This window comes from Mercenaria mercenaria, chromosome 5, assembly GCF_021730395.1.
Source record: "Mercenaria mercenaria strain notata chromosome 5, MADL_Memer_1, whole genome shotgun sequence".
Classification (NCBI taxonomy): Eukaryota; Metazoa; Mollusca; class Bivalvia; order Venerida; family Veneridae; genus Mercenaria; species Mercenaria mercenaria.
The window spans coordinates 60,114,240-60,138,473 of record NC_069365.1 but is presented as its reverse complement, the minus strand read 5'-3'; the positions used below and the strand labels follow the sequence as shown (position 1 = coordinate 60,138,473).

The 24,234-nt window shown below is 35.6% G+C and overlaps 1 protein-coding gene and 1 long non-coding RNA gene across 7 annotated transcripts in view; one reads left to right on the top strand and one right to left on the bottom strand.

Annotated features, from left to right (window-relative positions):
• The window catches only part of LOC123557382 (transient receptor potential cation channel subfamily M member 2-like), a 153,478-nt gene that overhangs the window by 17,405 nt on the left and 111,839 nt on the right, over positions 1-24,234 (bottom strand). For all 6 annotated transcript variants that reach the window (XM_045348818.2, XM_053543740.1, XM_045348821.2 and 3 more), the window contains exons 26-29: positions 21,249-21,388; positions 18,920-19,038; positions 2,771-2,865; positions 1,706-1,909 (exon numbers count right to left, since the gene is read on the bottom strand). In XM_045348818.2, the coding sequence (XP_045204753.2) occupies positions 1,706-1,909; positions 2,771-2,865; positions 18,920-19,038; positions 21,249-21,388 (558 nt within the window). The remainder of the gene's footprint in view (positions 1-1,705; positions 1,910-2,770; positions 2,866-18,919; positions 19,039-21,248; positions 21,389-24,234) is intronic.
• On the top strand, positions 3,740-9,778 carry LOC123534543 (uncharacterized). The gene is made up of 5 exons (XR_008371023.1): positions 3,740-4,957; positions 5,887-5,950; positions 6,289-6,589; positions 7,178-7,314; positions 8,030-9,778. It is a non-coding gene; the product is annotated as an uncharacterized LOC123534543 (long non-coding RNA).

Below are 24,234 nucleotides of genomic sequence, written 5' to 3'. Positions count from 1 at the left end.
ATGCAAAATATTTCAAGTACAATTTCATTGTTTAGAAATTAGTGGTGATCAAACTATTTTGACACACATTAGAATCAAAACCTGTCAATCAGAGGATAAAATAACTGCTAAAGAGTTGATAATTAGGTAATGATCTTTCATTTAAGAAATGACAACTGATTAAATTTAGATGTTCACTTCAAACATTTTCATGGACTTAATTCTAATTGTGGTACAATTAAAAGTGTGCATTAAGTTAAGAAATTAATTAGCCAACTTGTCAACTTCGTAGAATGGTTTGATCTCGTAATTGGTCAAACAGTTTAACAATTTGAAAGCTGGATGCGGGTAAGCAAAGAAAATTAGTAAACCCCAAAAAAATCACGGCATTTTACAAAATCTCCATAATTTTCAGAATGAAAATGACTTAACCACCAGACAAAATTAATCATATAATTAAGTAAACCAGTCTGAACTTTCTCCAAATGGCAAAGAACAGCTTATGGTATTCAGTTGTACTTGTCCAAATTATTCTGTTCTTAGGCAGTTAAAACTTTACAGTCAAACAAGAGCACCGCCTTGCGGGTGCTGACGCTCATCTGATTTTTTTTGTATAATAGAAATATTGTCCTACCCATGATTTTCTAAGTCTAAAAAGGGCCATCACTCTTGCAAAAAGCAGGATAGAGTTATGTTTCTTGATGTACAGTGTCCACTTATGATGGTGAAAAACTGTTGCAAGTTTTAAAGCAATAGCTTTGATAGTTTATGAGAAAAGTTGACTTAAACATAATATTCAACCAAGAAAATGATTTTTCTAAGTCCAAAAGGGGCAATAATTATTGCAAAAAGCAGGATGGAGTTATGTTGCTTGCTGTACAGGGTCAGCTTATGATGGTGAACAAGAGTTGCAAGTTTTAAAGCAATAGCTTTGATAGTTTAAGAGAAAAAGTTGACCTAAACATAAAACTTAACCAAGAAATCTGATATTTTCTAAGTCCAAAAGGGGCCATAAATCTTGCAAAAAGCAGGATGGAATTATGTTTCTTGCTGTACAGGGTCAGCTTATGATGGTGAACAAGTGTTGCAAGTTTTAAAGGAATAGCTTTGATAGTTTAGGATAAAAGCTGACCTAAACATAAAACTTAACCAAGAAAACTGATTTTCTAAGTCCAAAAGGGGCAATAATTCTTGCAAAAAGCAAGATGGAGTTATGTTTCTTGATGTACAGGGTCTGCTTATGATGGTGAACAAGTATTCCAAGTTTCAAAGCAAAAGCTTTGATAGTTTAGGAGAAAAGTTGACCTAAACATAAAACTTAACCAAGAAATCTGATATTTTCTAAGTACAAAAGGGGCCATAAATCTTGCAAAAAGCAAGATGGAGTTATGTTTCTTGCTATACAGGGTCAGCTTATGATGGTGAACAAGTATTCCAAGTTTCAAAGCAATAGCTTTGATAGTTTAGGAGAAAAGCTGACCTAAACATAAAACTTAACCAGGCAACGCCGACGCAGACGCCGACGCCGACAACCGCTCAAGTGATGACAATAACTCATCATTTTTTTTCAAAAAATCAGATGAGCTAAAAAGGATTCTTAACTATCAGAAGTACACAATGGCCCACCAGCATGTGACCATGTGTAAATAACATCGTAAGTGTTTCGTAAACACACGTTAAAAATGTTATTTTTTCTCTTAAAATCAGTTATCACAGAGAACCTTACTGCGGAAGGTTAAGGGAGTCTATTGTATAACGAAGAGGCTGATTATCAACATTTATCCACGATCTACGGTCTATTTCTCGTCTTTCACCCATCTCCTTATAAACTGTCACACTGTTCCATTTTGCTGTAAACTCCTGTATTGGGGTCAGTCGATCTGCTTCTTCAGTTCCTGCTGCAAGCCACTCTTCCTTTAACCTCAGTATCCTAAAAGTTTTCGAGTAAAAATAAAATCATATAATATTCTGGACCAATCTTGAATCTTAAAACATGTCTCCCATTTCTTTTCATTAAGTTATGTTCTTTATAAAGTAGACTGGGTAATACAAAGTCAAGAGTGCGTATTAAGAAGCAATATCTACAGAAGTAGAACCTAAGAGCAAATTCCAGGAGGGCTGTCTCGAGAAATCTTAGACACTTGAAATAAATAAATTTTTCTGACATCCAATTGCAATTATTTTCAGCTATGTATAACAGTGAAAACGTGTTAAGCAGCCAGCCAAGGGGGTGACACACTCTGGCTGGTTAAGGCAGGTGACTGCTTACAACAAGCTGAAATTAGAAGAAAAAGATCAGTTTGGGAGTTTAGCCAACTGGCTGCTGGGAGCCAATGACTGCTTAATACAGGTGGTCACTTAGGCAGGTTTGACTGTAGGCCAAATATATGAGTCTCTTTCACTCAAGGGTAACTGTTAAGGTGGTAACGAGCACTGGCAAAACACAGGAAAATCCTGTCTTGCATGTAAGAAGAAGTAATATCTCCAGTGGTATAACCTGAAGAGCAAATTCCAAGATAAATTAATATGACTTTTATCTATGAAATGGCTGAAAAATTGAAATAATCTGTTGATAAACACTGAAAAATAGCTGAGAATGTAGACCCGTTACAAATTCCAGTTTTTACATGATGGACAATCACCAATTCAGCTTGATATCAAACAAAGAATTTAAAATAAATATATTTCAAGATTTATGGATATAGGTTAGTTTATATCACTCACTATTTCATTGAGGCACAGTAAGATTTGTCAATGAAACACAATACCCTGCCACTGAAATAATACTTACTCCAGTATGTCATCATCCACATACATAATCTCATTCTCAGGAAACTTGTCTTTACTCAAAGTGTATGTCTTTGGATCATATACATCATACTGACTCTGTAGTGAAACAAGAATAATCACATGACAACAATAATTGACAGTTTAGTCGAAATCAGGGCATGAAATATCACTGGATTGCATAACAACTTGTTAATGAACATCCTCTCCAGAGCATTTACCATGGAATATAAAAAGCAAAAACTTTTACAATTACATAAATTTTCTTTTCAAAGATGTACTATTATATCTAACTTTCGTGCTTCTCAAATTAACTGCCACATAATTAATGATTTCAATTTTTAGGCTTTGAATTAGTATTGTGTAAGCTTTGATAAATTGTTATTACATTACAAAAACAAGCAAATTCTGTGAAATGGTACCACTTGTGTCACAGTATGACTTGAATATTAAAATGTGAAGAAAGTGTGTAAGCAGCCGGGTAGCCCAGTCGGTAGAGCATCGGAACAGTATTCCGATGTCCTGGTTTCGAGTCCTGGTGTGACTGCACATTTTTTTCACCCTGTGACATTTGACACCCAACATGGGACTGTGACGGAATTACACTGGTTAGTCTCCAATGCCTGTAACTGCTTGATTTACATAGTACTAGCTGATATTTGAGGACAAATTTCAAAATGGTGGGGAAATACATGTATGTCACTGCATAAGACTTGAATATTAAAACGGCTGGGTAGCTCAGTCGGTAAAGCATAGGAACGGTATTCCGAGGCCCCCGGTTCCAGTCCCGGTCTGGCTGCACATTTTCTCTGTGTTTGAGTCCCGGTTTGGAGTCCTGGTCTGCTGCACATTTTTTCCCTATTTCAATATTCAAGTCTTATACCATGACACCTGCAAAATGGAATAAAGGTTTCACCACTGATTTGTTCCTGTGTTTTGGGTTTTAACTCGATTTTTCAACAGTATTTTAATTTTGTAACGTTGGGTGTTAACCTAATCAGTGATCCTGAATCAGTTGCCCGTACAACCTGTTCTCCACAAGTAACTGCCAACTTCCCCACAAAATCAGAGGAGGACAAATGATTTCAGACACAATGTCTTTCATTAAATCGCCACAGAGAACATACGCCTCTCCCAAAGTATTAAACTCTCAAGCCTGAGATCCACAGGTTTGCACTCTCCCTATTGAGCTAAGCGGGTGGGTAGTTTCACCCTTGAAGAAGCATTCTCTGCCTACAAAAAGCACATAAATGCAATTGAATTTCATTCAGTGCTTTTGAAAGCTACTCATTCTAAATTACTGATAGAAAACCATGTTTCTATATTCAGTGACAATGACCTTGACCAAAGCTACCTAAAATGAAACAAAAACAAATTGGTCCGTATTAAAGCTGTCTTTGGTCTGCTTACTTCATTATATAAGTTATTGTGAGAAAACCACTTTTCTATTTTTAATACAAGAAACGCGGCAATGCCACGAAACCAGGTTTTCAACACTTTTCATGAGAATAAACAAGAGTGCCAGAATGTCACAATATACGCCCGTCACAGCAAATTTCTTTACTCTAACACCTGTATTTGCAGATGTAATTTTAATTTTGTGGTTGTTTAGTAATCACTGTAATTCTTTTGCTTTTCTAAGTCCACAAAAAAACTCCTTACCAGGTAGAGATACCTTAAAATACACCTAAAATTAGAAAGTAACAACTATGTTGTACCACAGAAAAGTGGTCTTGGTTTTTCCCTACGGTCAATTATATAAAAATATAAAAAAAAGTACAATATAAGTTATTAATAGTAACAACTAAGGGAAGTTAATCTTAAAAAAAAAAAAAAAAAAAAAAAAAAAAAAAAAAAAAAAAAAAACATTGTAATTCCACACAGAAATCCTTACCAGGTAGAGATTGGTCAAAATAAACCTCAAAATTGGATGTAGCATGCATGTTGTACTACAGAAAAGTGGTCTCGATTTTTCCCTACGTCTAGTAATGAAAAAGTTACAATATAAGCTATTTATAGTAACAACAAAGGGAAGTAATTCTAAAGAAGGGAACTGTGCAAGACACTTCGTCTCATGATGTAGCGATAGGAAATAGGCGCTTCCGCATAATCGGTATGTGTCGCGCACTAAACTGTTTACGTATGCACCGGTTAACAAAATCGATGTGTTCCGGCACTCGCAGTCAGAAAGGTAAGTTTTATTTCTCAAAATATTCTGTTAAGTACTATTTGTCAACGTATAAACACATGTTCAGTCCAAACTTACGATATCAAAGATTGAATTTAACCCGGATTTTTTAGCGAGACCATTTGAAATCATTGATTTTAAAGGTGGGTAGTTCTGTTCTGTCATTCTCTATTCATAACTTGTGTTTACACGAATCTTCAAACTGTGCATATTTATGTGGGTTTCATTGGTGAACCAGTGGCGCATGGAAGCTAAATATACTATTAATGGCAGTTGGTAAGTGGGAATGGTCAATTATTTATGGTTTGTTTTTGGTTTGCAAAATAATCAAAATGTTAGTTTGACAGACGACAACAACAACAACTCGTTATAGTTTGTTTCAAGACATATGGAAAATAGAATAATAGAATCATTTTGATTTTGTTTGATGATACAAACTGGAGCATATTATGATCTGTTTGTTGGATGATTTTAACATAATGTTTTAACTGAAAATTGTTTTATGGTACTAGAAAAGGGTATTGCAGTTTTTCCTTGAGTACCTATACTTTCGGATAAAATTTATTTCGGATGTAATATTTGGCTACTGTAGTATTATGTTTTTTCTTATGTTTAAAAAAATGAGACATGCTGGGCAGTTTTCCTGATTTTATTTTGTTATAAGTTATACATTAAAATAATGTATGTGTCATTAGGATAAAAATAGAGCTGCATTTGGCAACATAGTAAAGATTGAACGATTTTTTTTTTGGAGATACCAAGGAGACGCCCCGGTACATCCCGGAACTAAGGGCTGGATACACAACCGGTAGGGGGGCACATGAGTCTAACGACTAGAGTCTCCGAAAGGAGGTACATCAGATAGATACACAATGGAGTGTTTCATATGATAAAATACGTTTTAATTTTATTAATTACTTTGTATATTTCAGAAGCTGTGTGTTCACTGTTGGCACATTGAATGATTGGATAAATAATGCTCTATTGGATAAATACGTAAGAAAATAACATTTCAATATTTAAGGCAAATGATTTATACATTTGAAAGGATATGTAAATTCAAACTATTTTAGAGAATTTATAAATGACTGCCTCCTTTGTAAAACAAGATTTTATTTTTATTTTTAAACTGATTGTTACTGTTATACTCAAAGGTTAACATAAGAGAATAAAAAATACATGTGATATCAATGTCTATTTGCGTTTGACCTCCTTTTTTAAACTGCCATTTTACTAACTTAAATATGGACGTTAAAAAAATTAAAACGGTGGATAGGTAGTTTTAGGTAATAAGGGTCTTAAGTTTTAGATATGAAGATAAAACTATATTTCAGGTAAAGTACATTGGACAGCTGTGATTGTGGCGTGGACAGCTGAGATTGTGTTTTGGACAGCTGAGATTGTGACTTGGACAGCTGAGATTGTGGTGTGGACAGCTGAGATTGGTGTGAACAGCTGAGATTGTGGTGTTGACATCTGAAATTGTGATTTGGACAGCTGAGATTGTGACTTGGACAGCTGAGATTGTGCTGTGGACAGCTAAAATTGTGGTGTGGAATAATGATATTGTGGTGTTGACAACATATTGTGGTGTGCACATGTGATATTGTGGTGTGATGGTTTAAAGTAGCAAAGGTATAAAGCATGTATTATATTATTACATTTCATTATAGTTTGACTATACAAAGGAGAGCTTTTATACTTACCCTGAATTTAGCAACACTTAAATCTTCTGCAAAGTACTCTGAGTTCTGTGAAAGTTACCGATGTCAATTGACTCAGTTGTAATGATTATTTGAAAATTGAATATTTAAAAACATAACACAGGAATTAGCTTTAACTTACTCCAGAAACAACAGTGTTAAACATTCCTGTCTGATGTCTCTCATATGACAAAACTATCTTTTAAAGGTAAATTTCAAAATTTAGTACTGTACATTTCAAGAGTAGAATTATTAACTGAAAATGAAATATATGGCTAACCAAATAAAATGCCAAAGATCTAAAACAAATGAATATTCCATACTAATTATGTTAAGAAAGGATAACTTATAATTTCATTAAATATGTACACAATGTCAGTTTCAGTACAGTTGGTTTTTAAGTCCACATGTGCTAACTTACACAGGGACATTTTTTTTCAATCTGAATAAATTATAGGATAGATTGTTTTAGATAAGAAGGGTGTTAGGTTTTAGGTATGTAGATAAAACTTTATTTCAGGTAAAGAACGTTTGACAGCTTAGATTGTGGTGTGGACAGCTGATATTGTGGTGTGGACAGCTGAGATTGTCATGTGGACTACTTATATTGTGGCTTGCAGAGCTGATATTGTGTTGTGATGGTTTAAAGTACTAAAGGTATGAAGCATGAATTATATTATTACATTTCATTATAGTTTGACTATACAAAGAAAAGCTTTTATACTCACCCTGACTTCAACAACACTTAAATCTTATAAAAAGTACTCAGAGTTCTGTACAAGTCACGATGTAATTTGACTCAGTCATAGTACTTACTTGATAATTAATTATTTAAAGACATGACACAGGAATAAGCAGTAACCTGAACCTGAAACAACAGTGTTAAACTTTTCTGTCTGATATTATAAACTGATAAGACAGATTATCATGTAAAGGTAAATTTAAAATATAGCAATAGAATTAAGTGCAATTTAAATATAAGGCTGACTCAAGAGAATGATAAAGATCTGAAACAAATCAATTTTGTATACTAAAGAAAGGATAGCAATTAAAACAATTTACAGTGTCGTTTCAGTATAGTTGGTTTTTAAGTCTACAACTGTTGTATATTGACAAAATTAACAAAAATTGACAAAAGTCTGGTCAGGATCCATGCTGTTTGCTTTCAAAGCCTATTGCAATTAGAAAAACTGTTGAACAGCATGGATCCTGACCAGACTGTGCAGGCTGGTCTGGATCCATGCTGGTCGCTAACGCATTATGTTCGTTTTATCGTGGTGCGGTTCATTAATAGAAAATCAATTTTTGTTAATTATTTTTGTATATATTTGGTGCTTATTTATTTAGTAAATGTTAATATATTCAATTTCAGATTTATTCCTTACTACCTTCCTGTCAACTATATCTTCCACAGCATGATTTAATCTAGTCCCAATCATTGACTCTGGTTACCTCACCAGACGGTCCGTCCACAGAGTCACAAGCAACAGATACTAAAACTCGGCAAAGTACATGTACTTCAGTCTTCCAGAGGATATTGTTAACAATGATGATTTGATGTAAAAAAAAAATGTATTTGAATAGCTATATTTCTCTTGTGTCACTTGGGTGTCAAAGGTCATTTTAGAGATTGTCCGGGCTGTAACTTTGCAACGCATAAACGGGCTTAAATGTTTGCCTCAGCTAGACAGTGTTGTGTTGAACTCCCAGTCCTTTTGACCGCTGGTGGGCTCGACATGTTTCCTGTGGGCATTTAGTTTATATTGCATATACTTCAAGTAGATACACATTTTAGAATACCGGTAGATAACCAAATAAGAAAGAAAACATTTTTTTATTTTACATAATAGCAAAATCTGGAAAATTTTAACTTCAATTTTCACTGTTATATTATTATATAATCACTTATGATGAGTATGAATGCAATATAGACACTGTAGACAATTAATCCCGCATTTTTATTCATATGAAGATACAATATCTTGTTATCTATTATTGTCAATCATTGGTATGTACGATTTTTGCCATAGGTTTGAATAGCTGACAAGCATGGTAGAAATTATTATTAACCATTAACGGGCTAAATTTCTATAATTAACTTGTCCATCTTTCAATATGGACAGTATCATTAAATGAAAGGGATGGCTACCAAAACATACTGACTGAATGCAAACAGTGAAGATCTTGATCAGGCTATACAGATGTGCAGGCTGATCATGATCTACACTGTTCACAAAGGCAGAATCAATGGTGTCCAGCATGATAAGGGTTAAATCCGTTGTTTTTACTGCCTCCTTTTTGGCTCATTATTGTACAAGTACATATACAGCATTGTGTCCAGCATGATAAGGGTTAAATCCGTTGTTTTTACTGCCTCCTTTTTGGCTCATTATTGTACAAGTACATATACAGCATTGCTTTTCTAACCATGTAATAATGCATATGATTGGTTTTCAAAATAACGAAGCTTTTTCTCCTCTCTCACCATACTTTAAATAAGTTCAGTTTTAGAAAGTGTTTTGGGGCAAATTATATTCAAATCAATGTAGTCAATGAATGTGTGCAGTTTCAGGCGAATGGCTCAAGCAGTTTTATATCAAATTATATAGTTAATTTTGTCCCCTGTGCATCCTAGAAAGTGTGACATTTTATATGAAGGGTAGTTTTCAACTGTGTTTTATTTTTTCAAACCAAGCATTATTGTAACAGCTTTAATTATTTATGTAAGTCAAACTCTGCACATTTAAAGGAAAATACTTTTTTTCATAAACTACATTTTATTCTTACCAATGTGTCAAATCTTGTGATGGAACCCCCTTCACAAATAAATATGAAAAAATTCTAAATTTAAATGTTGATCACTTCAATTTCATAACCCTATTGCTTTTCTTATGTCCTAATGTTTTACAAGATCTTAATATTTTCAGCTATGAAGATCCAATTAATATGATTTTTTGTTTGATAAATCAATTTAGCAGAACCTTGATGAATGTCTATACACCCCAAAATGTCCACTTTGCACCATTTCAGTTGTTAAGTGTCAGATATATTTTGAGCCGCGCCATGAGAAAACCAACATGGTGGCTTTACGACCAACATAGATCCAGACCAGCCTGCGCATCCACACAGTCTGGTCAGGATCCATGCTGTTCGTTAACAGTTTCTCTAATTGCAGTAGGTTTTAGAACAGCATGGATCCGATGAGACGACCTGACTGCGAGCGCAGGCTGGTCTGGATCCATGTGGTCCCAAAGCCACTATGTTGGTTTTCTCATGGCGCGGCTCATTTTATTTTTTAAACAGAATATTATTTTACTTTACTTTTTCCTTGAAAGGAAGTTACAATGGATATTAAAGCAGCTTTTGACTTCACATGTAAAGGATTGTTAAACATTCACAAAGCCAAAGCTGTGCATCCTTTTTTAACATTCATAAATTACCTTAGCATTACAGTAATATGTACTGGCAGTTCTATATTCTGAGCAATGAGTACACAATGGTTAGGCAATACTTGACGATTTAGAATTATGTAAGAAACCCTGGAAAATTTATAATTCATTCTTTGCTTTTTTGCCAAAGTTGTCGAGTTTCAAGTTAAAAAGTTACTAATACTACTTCTTAAGCTGTTAATTTTACATCCATATGTCAATGGCCGCTAGTGAATATTGTGTAGTTGAAAGAATTTTAATTACTACTGATTTATAGTATAAATATTTTTGGCTGCAATTTGTCCCCTGTGTATCTTCTCAGTAACATTATAAAGTATGTATGTATTTTACTATTCCACAACATACATCATGTGCCCTGACCTGCCATATTTGGTTAAATCAAGCTTTTATTGTTTTAATCATCGTTTATTTTAAGATTTACACTGATATTGAATATTTTTACTGAATTCTGTGTATGACAGAATATTTATGCTGAACCCTTTATATAACATAAGGTTTTTTATACTGTATTCTGTATATAGCAACATTATTTGTTTGTAAACTTTATTGCACATAAAATATCAAAAGCATTAAAATGTTTTAAGCTGTCAAAAATGCTTTTAACTATTCCATTTCTATATTCAAACACAAAAATGGACTATAGCAAGACCAAGAGGTCATTTGGGTTCAAATTATGTTAAGGTTACTTCCCTTTGCAAAAAACTGTAAAGCAAGCTAGAGTTGCAGTTCTTTCTTAATCACAGGAATGTTTTGTTAGAAGATAATTTGCAATAAAATATTAATTCAATTATGATAGATTGTAAATATATTTTGCTGTTTTAAGTATACTGAAGGATTTCCAAACATATTTCTATATTTTCTAATCTTTAATTCTGCAGTTTAAAAAATATTGTTCTATCTCTACATGATGGTGTATAATTGTGCTAAGTTATATCAAAATCCCTCTATGCATGAAGAAGATATGCTCCGGACAAAGTTTTCATTCTTGTATGAGATTGGTCAAAATACACCTCAAAATTGGATGTAACATGCATGTTGTACTACAGAAAAGTGGTCTCAATTTTTTCCTACGTCTAGTAATGAAAAAGTTACAATATAAGCTATTTATAATAACAACAAAGGGAAGTAATTCTAAAGAAGGGAACTGTGCAAGACACTTCGTCTCATGATGGTGTATAATTGTGCCAAGTTACATCAAAATCCCTCTATGCATGAAGAAGATATGCTCCGGACAAAGTTTTCACCGCCGCCACCGCCGCCCGCCTGACCGACATCTACCCCAATCTAATAACTCTGGTTAAAAAATGATCTTGACCTTGACCTAAGCAACCCAAATTACATTTTTGGATCGATTGTCTCACAATCGATCCAAAGTTAACAATGTAGAAATTTCCTTACTGCAGACCGAACAAAAGTAGTGCCGTAGGTACAAACAAATAGTTCCGTGCCATACATTTATTTAACCATCAAAATATAATTATTTTGCCACAACGGTATTTTCAGCTGTCGAACGTCAATTTTAACGTATTTTTCAGTCAGTATAATATACATTTCTGTTGTTTTTTTGTTCTGACTGCAGTAATATATTAATGTGCGAAAACTAGGTCAACGGACAAACGCCGAAGATATAAATAGATTTATTGGCTAATATATTTACGACTATTTTGGATTCTGGCTAATACATTAACGATTATATTAGCATAGCATAGCGAGACACGGGAAAGTTGTGAGTTGTAAATATTGTGAATGAGAAATATTTGTTGATTTTATAGATGTTTTCTTTTGGTTTTTCTTAATTATTCATTCCGTCAGTTAGCGTTTACATACAAATGTATATGTATTCCATCAAAATGTTGATTCAGTAATGAAATGACGGCGCTAGGAACATTACACGTTACTTTTAAATCAAAGGTTCACTTTGAACAGCATGTTAGTATTGTTACACTTTACTATTGATTATTCTCCGCGCCTAATTCATAGATGTGTCACTCAGTTTGCATGCCTATATTGGATTGACAGCAGTTGGAATATTGGCGGGTTGGCGCTATGTCTGCCCGATATAAACATATGACCCACACCATTTTTTCCAAACGATTAGGCATAGTGTTATGTGTGTAAGATATGATTAAAAATCCCCTCAGTCAGTACCTAACCATTCATATATGTTAAACACATCAAAAACAACAAAGGTCAAGTATTGGCCAGATGTCGTAAGAAATGCAACTTAAATAAAAAAATGTTATAAATGTAAGCTGTTTGGCATGCCGATTTCAACGCTGATGAGTTTTTTGTCAATAACAGTGAACTGCATAAAAGACGGAGTATCCCCAGTGACGGATAGACGGTTTGATACCTGATCGATATCGGACCTAGACATGATATCGGTCCGGCTTAAAACCAGTGAGCAAAACTATAATGGTCTGACATCATATTACGATATCTATCCTATAAAAAAGAGATATTGGTCCAAGGATGGTTAGATATGGACTGGATTAGATAACACTTTTATAAAGTGCTGAAATGTTTTCTAAACGGAACAGAAATTATTTCAGGGACTACATCTTCCGCTGGCTTTACAGACCTTCATTTTGGAAATTTGTATAGAAATGTTGTTTTATTTTTTGAAAAATATATTACGTACTAGTAAATCAAACAATAACTTGTTTCTAAATGCTTAAAAGCATCAAGTTCAGTTAAACGGTCAAAAGTATTCATGAATGCAATTACGGGCTAATACTGATGGCGGGTTTATGGTTTTATCGTCACGCAAAATATTGCAAAGGGCTCTGTCTACGTTACTCAGTATTTTAATTCATATGTACACAGAGTATAGCTTACGGATAACAGATCAGAGGCTAATAAATATGTTTCGAGAAATAATTGACTAGGAGTATGTATTAAACAATCGTATTTTTACATGCGGAGAAGGCAGTGGCTAGGTAACTGATTCCGTCAATGTCAAATAGCTCATGTTAATTGATAAATGATAAATGCTAATCGTCAAAATCTTGTACAATCTGTGTTGTTCAAAGACAATCGAACCTCCAGTACTTTCAGTGCTTTGATTAAACCATGACTTCAATGCTAGGCTTCCTAAATTTCAAGTTTAGATGCAATACCCTATTCCTTACTGAATTTTTGAGCTGAAACAATTTTCAACTTTTAATAACAGCGACCTTGACCTTGGCTTCAGTGACAGTACATAATTATACTGTACATCAGTATCCCATGAAATAGCTTGGTCAGAATATCCCATAGCAAACACTGGACCTTGAAATGACACTAAATTTGCAAAGAAACAGTAAGCATTAACATTGTTTATATACTTTTAGCAGGCCCGTGTGCAGGATTTGTTTGCTGGGGGGGCCAAACCTGAGGTGGGTTCGGGATGGGTATCCCCTCCCAATTGTGAAAATTTTTTAATATGGCACATGAATAGATGCATTTTCCTGCTACCTGAAACACCTTTAAGGATGCATGAATGTATTATATATTTAATAATTTCATCAAGCCTTTTCAATGTATGTATGATTGTACAGTCACAGTGTATGGACTTATTTTTCTGTATGATACCCAGTTGAAAAAAATGTTGAAATTTTAAGATGATTATTAAGAAGACTAGCCCGTATACTATGATTATTTTTTCCCCACATTTTTATGATTTCATGTAGTGAACTGAGCCAGTCTATGTACTTTGTCCAATATTACAATTTTAACATCAGTCCTCTTAGAAAATCTCTAGAATAGACTGGCTTTTGTCTCTATGAACATAAAAAAGAAAAAAAATCATAGAAACATCGTAATTATCAGTCTAGTGGCTAGTCTAATTATTAAGGGTATCCTATTTGCAAAATGGTCGAATGTTTTTAGATTTCCAACAAAACAAGTGAAGTATTATGACAATTACTATTTACATCACATATTTCAAATGACAATGAACTCATAACTGTACCAAAGATCTATAAAAATAAATAGATGTGTATTTTATACTTCCTTGACTGTACAAACTATAACATCACAGCACATATTTAATGATATTTTTATGTATAAAAGCCCTCATTTGTAACGAGTTTTAGATGCGTTTTGTAAGATTTACTGAGAAACTACTTTTAAAACTATGCGAGTTTTTAAGAAAGGTTATTGGACCCAAAAGAGTAAAATTGATACAGTAGTTTCAAATTCATAATTGTTGTAAAATAAAAAGATAGGATAAATATCTATCAATTTAATAAATTCGGGGAATGTGCCTTAATGTAAACAAGAGGACCATGATGGTCCTGAATCGCTCACCTGTTCCCACATGACCCAGTTTTGAGTATGACGTTGTTTTTTCTATTATTTGTAATAGTGACCTAGTTTTTCAGCTCATGTGACCCAGTTTTGAACTTGACCTAGATATTATCAAGATAAAAATTCTGACCAATTTTCATGAAGATCCATTGAAAAATATGGTCTCTAGAGAGGTCACAAGGTTTTTCTCTTATTTGACCTAGTGACCTAGTTTTCAAAGGTACGTGACCCTGTTTTGACCTTTACCTAGATATTATCAAGGTGAACATTCTCACTAATTTTCATGAAGATCTCATGAAAAATATGGCCTCTAGAGAGGTCACAAGGTTTTTCTATTTTTATACCTACTGGCCTAGTTTTTGACCGCACGTGACCCAATTTCGAAACTGACCTAGATATCATCGAGGTGAACATTCAGATCAATTTTCATGAAACTCCATTGAAAAATATGGCCTCTAGAGAGGTCAAAAGATTTTAATAATTTTAGACCTACTGACCTAGTTTTTGACCGCAGTTGACCCAGTTTCAAACTTGATCTAGATATCATCAAGATGAAAATTCAGACCAACTTTCATACAGATCCCATGAAATGAATGGCCTCTAGAGAGGTCACAAGGTTTTTTTTATTATTTGACCTACTGACCTAGTTTTTTAAAACACGTGACCAAGTTTCAAACTTGACCTAGATATCATCAAGGTGAACATTCTGACCAATTTTTATGGAGATCCATTCACAAGTATGGCCTCTAGAGAGGTCACAAGGTTTTTCTATTTTTAGACCTACTGACCTAGTTTTTGACCGCAAATGACCCTGTTTCGAACTTGACCTAGATATCATCAAGATGAACATTCCGACCAATTTTCATACAGATCCCATGAAAAATATGGCCTTTAGAGAGGTCACAAGGTTTTTCCATTATTTGACCTACTGACCTAGTTTTTGAAGGCACGTGATCCACTTTTGAACTTGACCTAGATATCAACAAGACGAACATTCAGACCAACTTTCATACAGATCCCATGAACAAGAGGACCATGATGGTCCTGAATCGCTCACCTCTTCCCACATGACCAAGTTTTGAGTATGACGTCATTTTTTCTATTATTTGACATAGTGACCTAGTTGTTGAGCTCATGTGACCCAGTTTTGAACTTGACCTAGATATTATCAAGATAAAAACTCTGACCAATTTTCAAGAAGATCCGTTGAAAAATATGGTCTCTAGAGAGGTCACAAGGTTTTTCTATTATTTGACCTATTGACCTAGTTTTCGAAGGTATGTGACCCTGTTTTGAATTTTACATATCATCAAGGTGAACATTCTCACTAATTTTCATGAAGATCTCATGAAAAGTATGGCCTCTAGAGCAGGGCTCCGGAAATTTTGATAACTCAATCGGTCCGAAACGAAAATCCTGACATCGGCGCTACCCCACCCACCGCATTCCCAATATTACATATTTTGTAAAACGTGATAGGGTAAAGAAATAAGCATATCATGCATTAAAACTGAGTTACCAGTCACAGAGCGTTACCTTACAATGAAGACAGTTATTCAGTGTTGTGTGTGATCGTAACTTTGTTTAAATTTCGATGTTTTTCCGAGATAATACGAGGCATTGACAGCGTGTGCATAAACTAGTCTAAAAGCCAACGCACGGACTTCAATACCGTATACAGGCAGATACTTTGTGATGTTTCCTCATTTTTTGACGGAATTCTATAAAATACAATGCGTCAAAGTGAGTTACACGACACATATTCTCTGCTAAACAGCCTCAGTATTTAAAGAATACTCTGCCGCGGACCGAATGTGTACGTTATTTGAACGCTGAGATCGAATTTCCCGCATGTATAGTACCAAAACGTCACGCGGGTTGGCCACAGATATTTCATTTCACTTACGTTGTACTTCAATTATAAGCAACTACATTTTATAAAGTTATATGTTCTCTTCTGATGTAAACAAAATTTCATTTTGAAACATTTTTTAAAAGACCGATTTGATAAACAGTGCCACTCAGGTTTTCTTTATCATTCGTGGTTGCCCGTCCATTTTTTTCTTTTTTGTACAGTCGGGTTGCAAAGACGATTTTCTGCATTTGTTTCAACTGGAGCCCCAACAAATGAATCATGCAATTTTTTCAAATCAAGTAATTATAAAAGTTATTTTTATCTGTTTTCCGTGTGATGTCTCATTAAATCAAAGACCTATAATGTACTCTTTGATTAAATGCAGCGACCATTTGTTTCTTACCGTGATCAAACATAGCCTTTTGAAATAAACCATCCGTCGGATTCTAAATAAAAGAAGTGGACCCCCGTCGAAATGATCTGGATCCAGTCAGAAACGTTAGGAAACCAGTCAAAAATGTTTAACACACCGCAGTCGGCTGTCTGCAAACATTAAAGGATGTGCCGCGCGAGCACTGATTGCGTCACGCGCTAATTACGGACCGATTATCAAAGTGACAATCAGACCGATTGACACGTTTATTGATTATCTGAAGGTGCGACCAACAATTTCCTACTTGGCAGGTGATCGTGTATTGAGATATCAGACCGAAATTTATACTTTTCTCCATTTTTACGGGACCGATTTTTTTCGTTTTTTCACTTCACGAATCGGTCTGAAAAGTCAAAAATCGGTCTAAAACCGACAAACCGGCAAATTTCCGAAGCCCTGCTCTAGAGAGGTCACAAGGTTTTTCTATTTTTATACCTACTGGCCTAGTTTTTGACCGCATGTGACCCAGTTTCGAAACTGACCTAGATATCATCAAGGTGAACATTCAGATCAATTTTCATGAAGATCCATTGAAAAATGTGGTCTCTAGAGAGGTCAAAAGATTTTTATAATTTTAGACCTACTGACCTAGTTTCTGACCGCAGTTGACCCAGTTTCAAACATGACCTAGATATCATCAAGATGAACATTCAGACCAACTTTCATATAGATCCCATGAAAAATGTGGCCTTTAGAGAGGTCACAAGGCTTTTCTATTATTTGACCTACTGACCTAGTTTTTGATGGCACATGACCCAGATATCATCAAGATGAACGTTCTGACCAATTTTCATGAAGATCTTGTGAAATATATGGCCTCTACAGAGGTCACAAGGTTTTTCTATTTTTAGACCTACTGACCCAGTTTTTGATGGCACGTGACCCAGTTTCGAACGTGACCTAGATATCATCAAGGTGAACATTTTGACCAATTTTCATGAAGATCTTGCGAAATATTTGGCCTCTAGAAAGGTCACAAGGTTTTTCTATTTTTAGACCTACTGACCTAGTTTTTGATGGCACGTGACCCAGTTTCGAACTTGACCTAGATATCATCAAGATGAACATTTTGACCAACTTTCATAAAGATCCCATGAAAAATGTGACCTCTAGAGTGGTCACAAGCGAAAGTTCACGGACGCACGCATGGACGGACGACGGACACCGCGCGATCACAAAAGCTCATCTTGTCACTTTGTGACAGGTGAGCTAAAAATATGGCCTCTAGAGAGGTCACAAGGTTTTTCTATTATTTGACCTACTGACCTAGTTTTTGACGGCACGTGACCCAGTTTCGAACTTGACCTAGATATCATCAAGGTGAATGATCTGACCAATTTTCATGAAGATCTTGTGAAATATTTGGCCTCTAGAGAGGTCACAAGGTTTTTCTTTTTTAGACCTACTGACCTAGTTTTTGATGGCACATGACCCAGTTTCGAACTTGACCTAGATATCATCAAGGTGAACATTCTGACCAATTTTCATGAAGATCTTGTGAAATATATGGTCTCAAGAGAGGTCACAAGGTTTTTCTATTTTTAGACCTACTGACCTAGTTTTTGATGGCACGTGACCCAGTTTCGAACTTGACCTAGATATCATCAAGATGAACAGTCTGACCAACTTTCATAAAGATCCCATGAAAAATGTGACCTCTAGAGTGGTCACAAGCAAAAGTTTACGGACACACGCACGGACGGAAGATGGACACCGCGCGATCACAAAAGCTCACCTTGTCACTTTGTGACAGGTGAGCTAAAAAAAAATACAACCATCATAATGTTTCAATTTTCAGATTCATTTTATGATTTACTTAACAAAACCAACAATGTAATAATCATTTTATAACACTTCCAAAGAGTAAAAAACATAATAGTTTCTCCACTACCCAATCAAGTACCGATCAAGAGATCAATGAAGCATGCACAGATAAACTTTTATCTGTGACATGCCTGGGGCTAATTTCCACTACTGGACATGATTTTGTGGCTCTTTAGCCTGTGTATTGCTGTCAAATCAAGCCAGTTGCGCTGGTGTATAAATTTGTTAATTGAGGGGCCCATAGTAATAAAATTCGTAACTAGCCGGCCAGCTGGTGGGGCCCGGGCCCCCTGGCCCCACACCTGGACACGTTCCTGATATACTTTTAGAGATATGCATAATGGATGGACAGACAGACAAAGGCAACTCTTAAGTGACTCCACCACAACTTTGGTGGCACAACAAGCATACCTCCCATGGCACATATTTATCAAACACCGGGAATCTAGTTAAACTTGTTGATGGATAAGGTGACTGTCTAGCAGCAATATGGATAAACCTGCCCTTCACATTGGTTATACCCATTACATCTGAAATATAGACAAACAGTAACATTGATAAACCTGCCCTTCACACTGGTTATACCCATTACATCTGAAATATAGACAAACAGCAGCATTGATAAACCTGCCCTTCACACTGGTTATACCCGTTACATCTCAAATATAGACAAACAGCAGCATTGATAAACCTGCCCTTCACACTGGTTATACCCGTTACATCTCAAATATAGACAAACAGTAACATTGATAAACCTGCCCTTCACACTGGTTATACCCGTTACATCTCAAATATAGACAAACAGAGGCATTGATAAACCTGCCCTTCACACTGGTTATACCCGTTACATCTCAAATATAGACAAACAGCCGCATTGATAAACCTGCCTTTCACACTGGTTATACCCATTACATCTCAAATATAGACAAACAGCGGCATTGATAAACCTGCCCTTCACACTGGTTATACCCGTTACATCTCAAATATAGACAAACAGCGGCATTGATAAACCTGCCCTTCACACTGGTTATACCCGTTACATCTCAAATATAGACAAACAGCGGCATTGATAAAACTGCCCTTCACACTGGTTATACCCGTTACATCTCAAATATAGACAAACAGAGGCATTGATAAAACTGCCCTTCACACTGCTTATACCCGTTACATCTCAAATATAGACAAACAGCGGCATTGATAAAACTGCCCTTCACACTGGTTATACCCGTTACATCTCAAATATAGACAAACAGCGGCATTGATAAACCTGCCCTTCACACTGGTTATACCCGTTACATCTCAAATATAGACAAACAGCGGCATTGATAAAACTGCCCTTCACACTGGTTATACCCGTTACATCTCAAATATAGACAAACAGCAGCATTGATAAACCTGCCCTTCACACTGGTTATACCCGTTACATCTCAAATATAGACAAACAGCAGCATTGATAAACCTGCCCTTCACACTGGTTATACCCATTACATCTCAAATATAGACAAACAGCAGCATTGATAAACCTGCCCTTCACACTGGTTATACCCATTACATCTCAAATATAGACAAACAGCGGCATTGATAAAACTGCCCTTCACACTGGTTATACCCATTACATCTCAAATATAGACAAACAGCGGCATTGATAAACCTGCCCTTCACACTGGTTATACCCATTACATCTCAAATACAGACAAACAGCGGCATTGATAAACCTGCCCTTCACACTGGTTATACCCATTACATCTCAAATACAGACAAACAGCGGCATTGATAAAACTGCCCTTCACACTGGTTATACCCATTACATCTCAAATACAGACAAACAGCAGCATTGATAAACCTGCCCTTCACACTGGTTATACCCATTACATCTCAAATATAGACAAACAGCAGCATTGATAAACCTGCCCTTCACACTGGTTATACCTGTTACATCTCAAATATAAGAACCTCGTTAAGAAGATTGCCAGTAATTTTTGTACCTGTTCCATGGGGCCAAAAATCAGCCCCATTCCTCAACACCAAATTAAGCTCCATTTTTCCAATTGTAATGCAAAAGGTTCCCAGTCCAAAGAAATAATTCATGATTGAAATGAATTGTTGATTATTCAAGGAAAATTCTTTATAGTAAATTTTGTTTGCAAATGAATTCAATTAAATTTTCAGGAATAGCAATCAATTACTTTTTTAGTAACATGGCTGTCTGCATCTCAGCAAAATTTAAACATATATTTTCTGCTGGTATATTTTACATTTCTGGAAAAAAAAACAAAAAGCTGCATTCAGTAAACGCTTGATGTCCCCAGTGGCATCCTTGTCAATACAAAGCAACCCAAGTCCAAAACGAGGTCAAGTTCAAGGTCAAACTGAGGTCAGGTGACGTCTGAAGATAAGGAATGGCCACAGGTTACATCTGCATTAGTATCAAGTCATTCTAGTAAGGGGTATTGATGCTAGACGAAACGGTCCCATTCGTTTAACCTCGTACAGACGAACGGACAGGACAATCACTATATGCCTCCCGCATCAGTAGATGCCGGGGGCATAACAGCATTCAAAACACAAAGATACATACACACTGATTGAATCAAGTACAAACACTTGTTAATGTAAAGTTTGAATACCATTAAAATTGAATGTCACGTATTTTCACTAACCAATTGTTTCTACCTTTTTGACATTTCAACAGTAATTATTTTCGACAGAAGACTTATATACTGTTCATAAAGTGACATACCAGATTTTTCCAGCTTGTGAGCTATATCCTCGAGGTAGAGGCGACTTGACTGCATCATTCTCTCAAGTTCAACAACTCGATCATTCAAACGTTTCATACTCTTTCTATGTGTACGAAGATCTTCTTGCAACATGACCAGTCTAGAAAGGTTCAAGAATGTAATTATATGATATTTTTGCAACAGGAACTTTCAACTGTGTAATTACTTCAGTATTTAATGAGTTGAGCCAGTTCATACCAAAAATACTTTGGCTAAGGTTCAGTAAATTTTTACTCTTTAATATGTTTGAGGATATATGTAATAGTTCTTGGCTAGGTTACAGAATCACAATTGTTTATATGATGCATCTGATGCAGATTTTCAACAGTATTTCAGTTATCATTGTGTAACTGTTGTCAGTTAACCTAACCAGAGTTCTGGGATTTTGCACCAGTACCTACTTGTTCTCTGCAATTAAATAAAAACTTGTCCACATGAATCAGAGGTGGTGGACTAATGACTTCAGACCTGCAGTCTTCTATCAACAAAAGACTAATGAACACTTACTATTTTAGCTTTGTCATAGAATTAGCTAAAATGTATCTCATTAGCTCAATTGATAGTTGATTTTGGGAAGACCAAAGATGAATCTGGAAGCAAGAATATTTCTTTGTTACAACTTTCATTGTTCCTAAACCATTTGCAACTGTTTTGTTATTCTCTGAATTGCTTTGAAATTGAACAGAAATTTTAATCAAACAAGGCAGTCTGAAAGACAGCTAAATCCCCCGCCACTGCTATGGATAGTGAAAGGGTAAACCTTTGATTTTAGCTGTGACCTTGACCTTGAACTGACATGGCTGACTCATGAATTCTGCACAACGTCTTGATGAGGTGATCATTTGACCAAAGTTTCATGAAAATCCTTCAAGGGGTTTAGGAGATACAGAGCTGAAACCTTTGACCTTCAGTTGTGACCTTGACCTTGAGTTGACATGGCTGACTCATGAGTTCTTGATGAGGTGATCATTTGACCCAAGTTTGATGAAAATCTTTCAAGGGGTTAAGGAGATACAGGGTGGACACCAAATGGAAGGCTCAAACCTTCAACCCTTAGTTGTGACCTTGACCTTGAGCTGGCATGGTTGACTCATAATTTCTGCACATCGTTTTGATGAGGTAATCATTTGACCCAAGTTTTATAAAATTCCTTCAAGGGGTTTAGGAGATATAGAGCGGACACGAAATGGAAGGCTCAAACCTTTGACCTTCAGTTGTGACCTTTACCTTGAGCCGACATGGCTGACTCATAAGTTCTGCACATCGCCTTGATGAGGTGATCGTTTGACCCAAGTTTGATGAAAATCCTTCAAGGGGTTCAGAAGATATAGAGCGGACACAAAATGGAAGGCTCAAACCTTTGACCCTAAGTTGTGACCTTGACCTTGAGCCGGCATGACTGACTCATGGGTTCTGCACATAGTCTTGATGAGGTGATCATTTGACCCAAGTTTTATAAAATTCCTTCAAGGGGTTTAAGAAATATAGAGCGGACACAAAATGGAAGGCTCAAACCTTTGACCCTAAGTTGTGACCTTGACCTTGAGCCGGCATGGCTGACTCATGGGTTCTGCACATCGTCTTGATGAGGTGATCATTTGACCCAAGCTTTATAAAATTCCTTCAAGGGGTTTAGGAGATACAGAGCGGACACAAAATGGCAGGCTCAAACCTTTGACCTTGAGTTGTGACCTTTACCTTGAACTGACAAGGTTGACTCATGGGTTCTGCACATCATCTTGATGAGGTGATCATTTGACCCAAGTTTCATGAAAATCCTTCAAGGGGTTTAGGAGATATGGACCGGACACGATTTTGTTACAGACGGAAGGACGGACGCAGACCATTCCTATAATCCCTCCGCCACGGCGGGGGATTAATTATAAAAGTTAAACTTTCAAACAGATGATATTGGAATGTGACAGGTATGTTTATTAACAGGTCATATTGAAATATTTACATTCTCAAAAAATTTTGTATGGAAAGAAAACAGTGCTGATTGTTGTATTAACAACATTGGTGTAATAGTATCAAGGACAGCCCTCTGAAAATCAAATTTTAGATATTATGAGTGAAGCAACCAGTATGGCATTTCCTCTGCTCTACTGACTACTCTTAACTACAAATTAGTATAAGCTATTACTTACTATCCACATGTATATTAACCTAACTCCAGGTATAACATTTATTGTGTTTTAGTGTATGTTGATTAAATTAACTGTATTTGGTACACAACTTGTGAGTGAGCAGTACAGACTGAATGGATAAACATGTATTTTATTACATTCTGTTCAAATGTGGTCTGTCTAGATAAATAAAGCATAATCCAAACTGCAGTAATTGCCTTTTTAATAGAAACAGACTTTAATGCCACTCTAATGGTATTGCTTTCAAGGGAAGCAACATGGAAAAACCTGATTGGAAAAATATTACTTTGTATACTAACCCAGGTGTTTTTCCTCAGAAAGAAACTAGCAAGAGGAGTTAAAAATCAGTAAATAAGGTAAGGGAATGACCACTTGGAGCTTACTTTCTGCTTAGTCTTTTGAAGCCAGTCCTGCTTAAAATTCAAGCTTGTTTTGAATACACCAGTGACTGTTTGCAGTTTGTAAAAATAAAACAATTGTTAACAAGTGACCGAGTATTGTAGTGGCAATACAGCAGTCCCCTACCGGTGGAAAACTTTGTTAGTGTTCGTCCCTTAAGGTTGTTGGCAACAGTGTTAGGACTAAAAATGCTTCAAGGCATTTAGAAGCTAGGAAACAAAAAATATTTTTACTAAATTTCAATAGTTACCTTGACCTACATGCACAGATCATATATGCAACACATTGTCTCATCATGGGGAACATTTGTGCGCAGTACTAAGATAATCCATCAATGCACATGAAAGTTATTGAATGAAAACAATTTTACTTGACCTTCAATAGTGACCATGACCTTTGA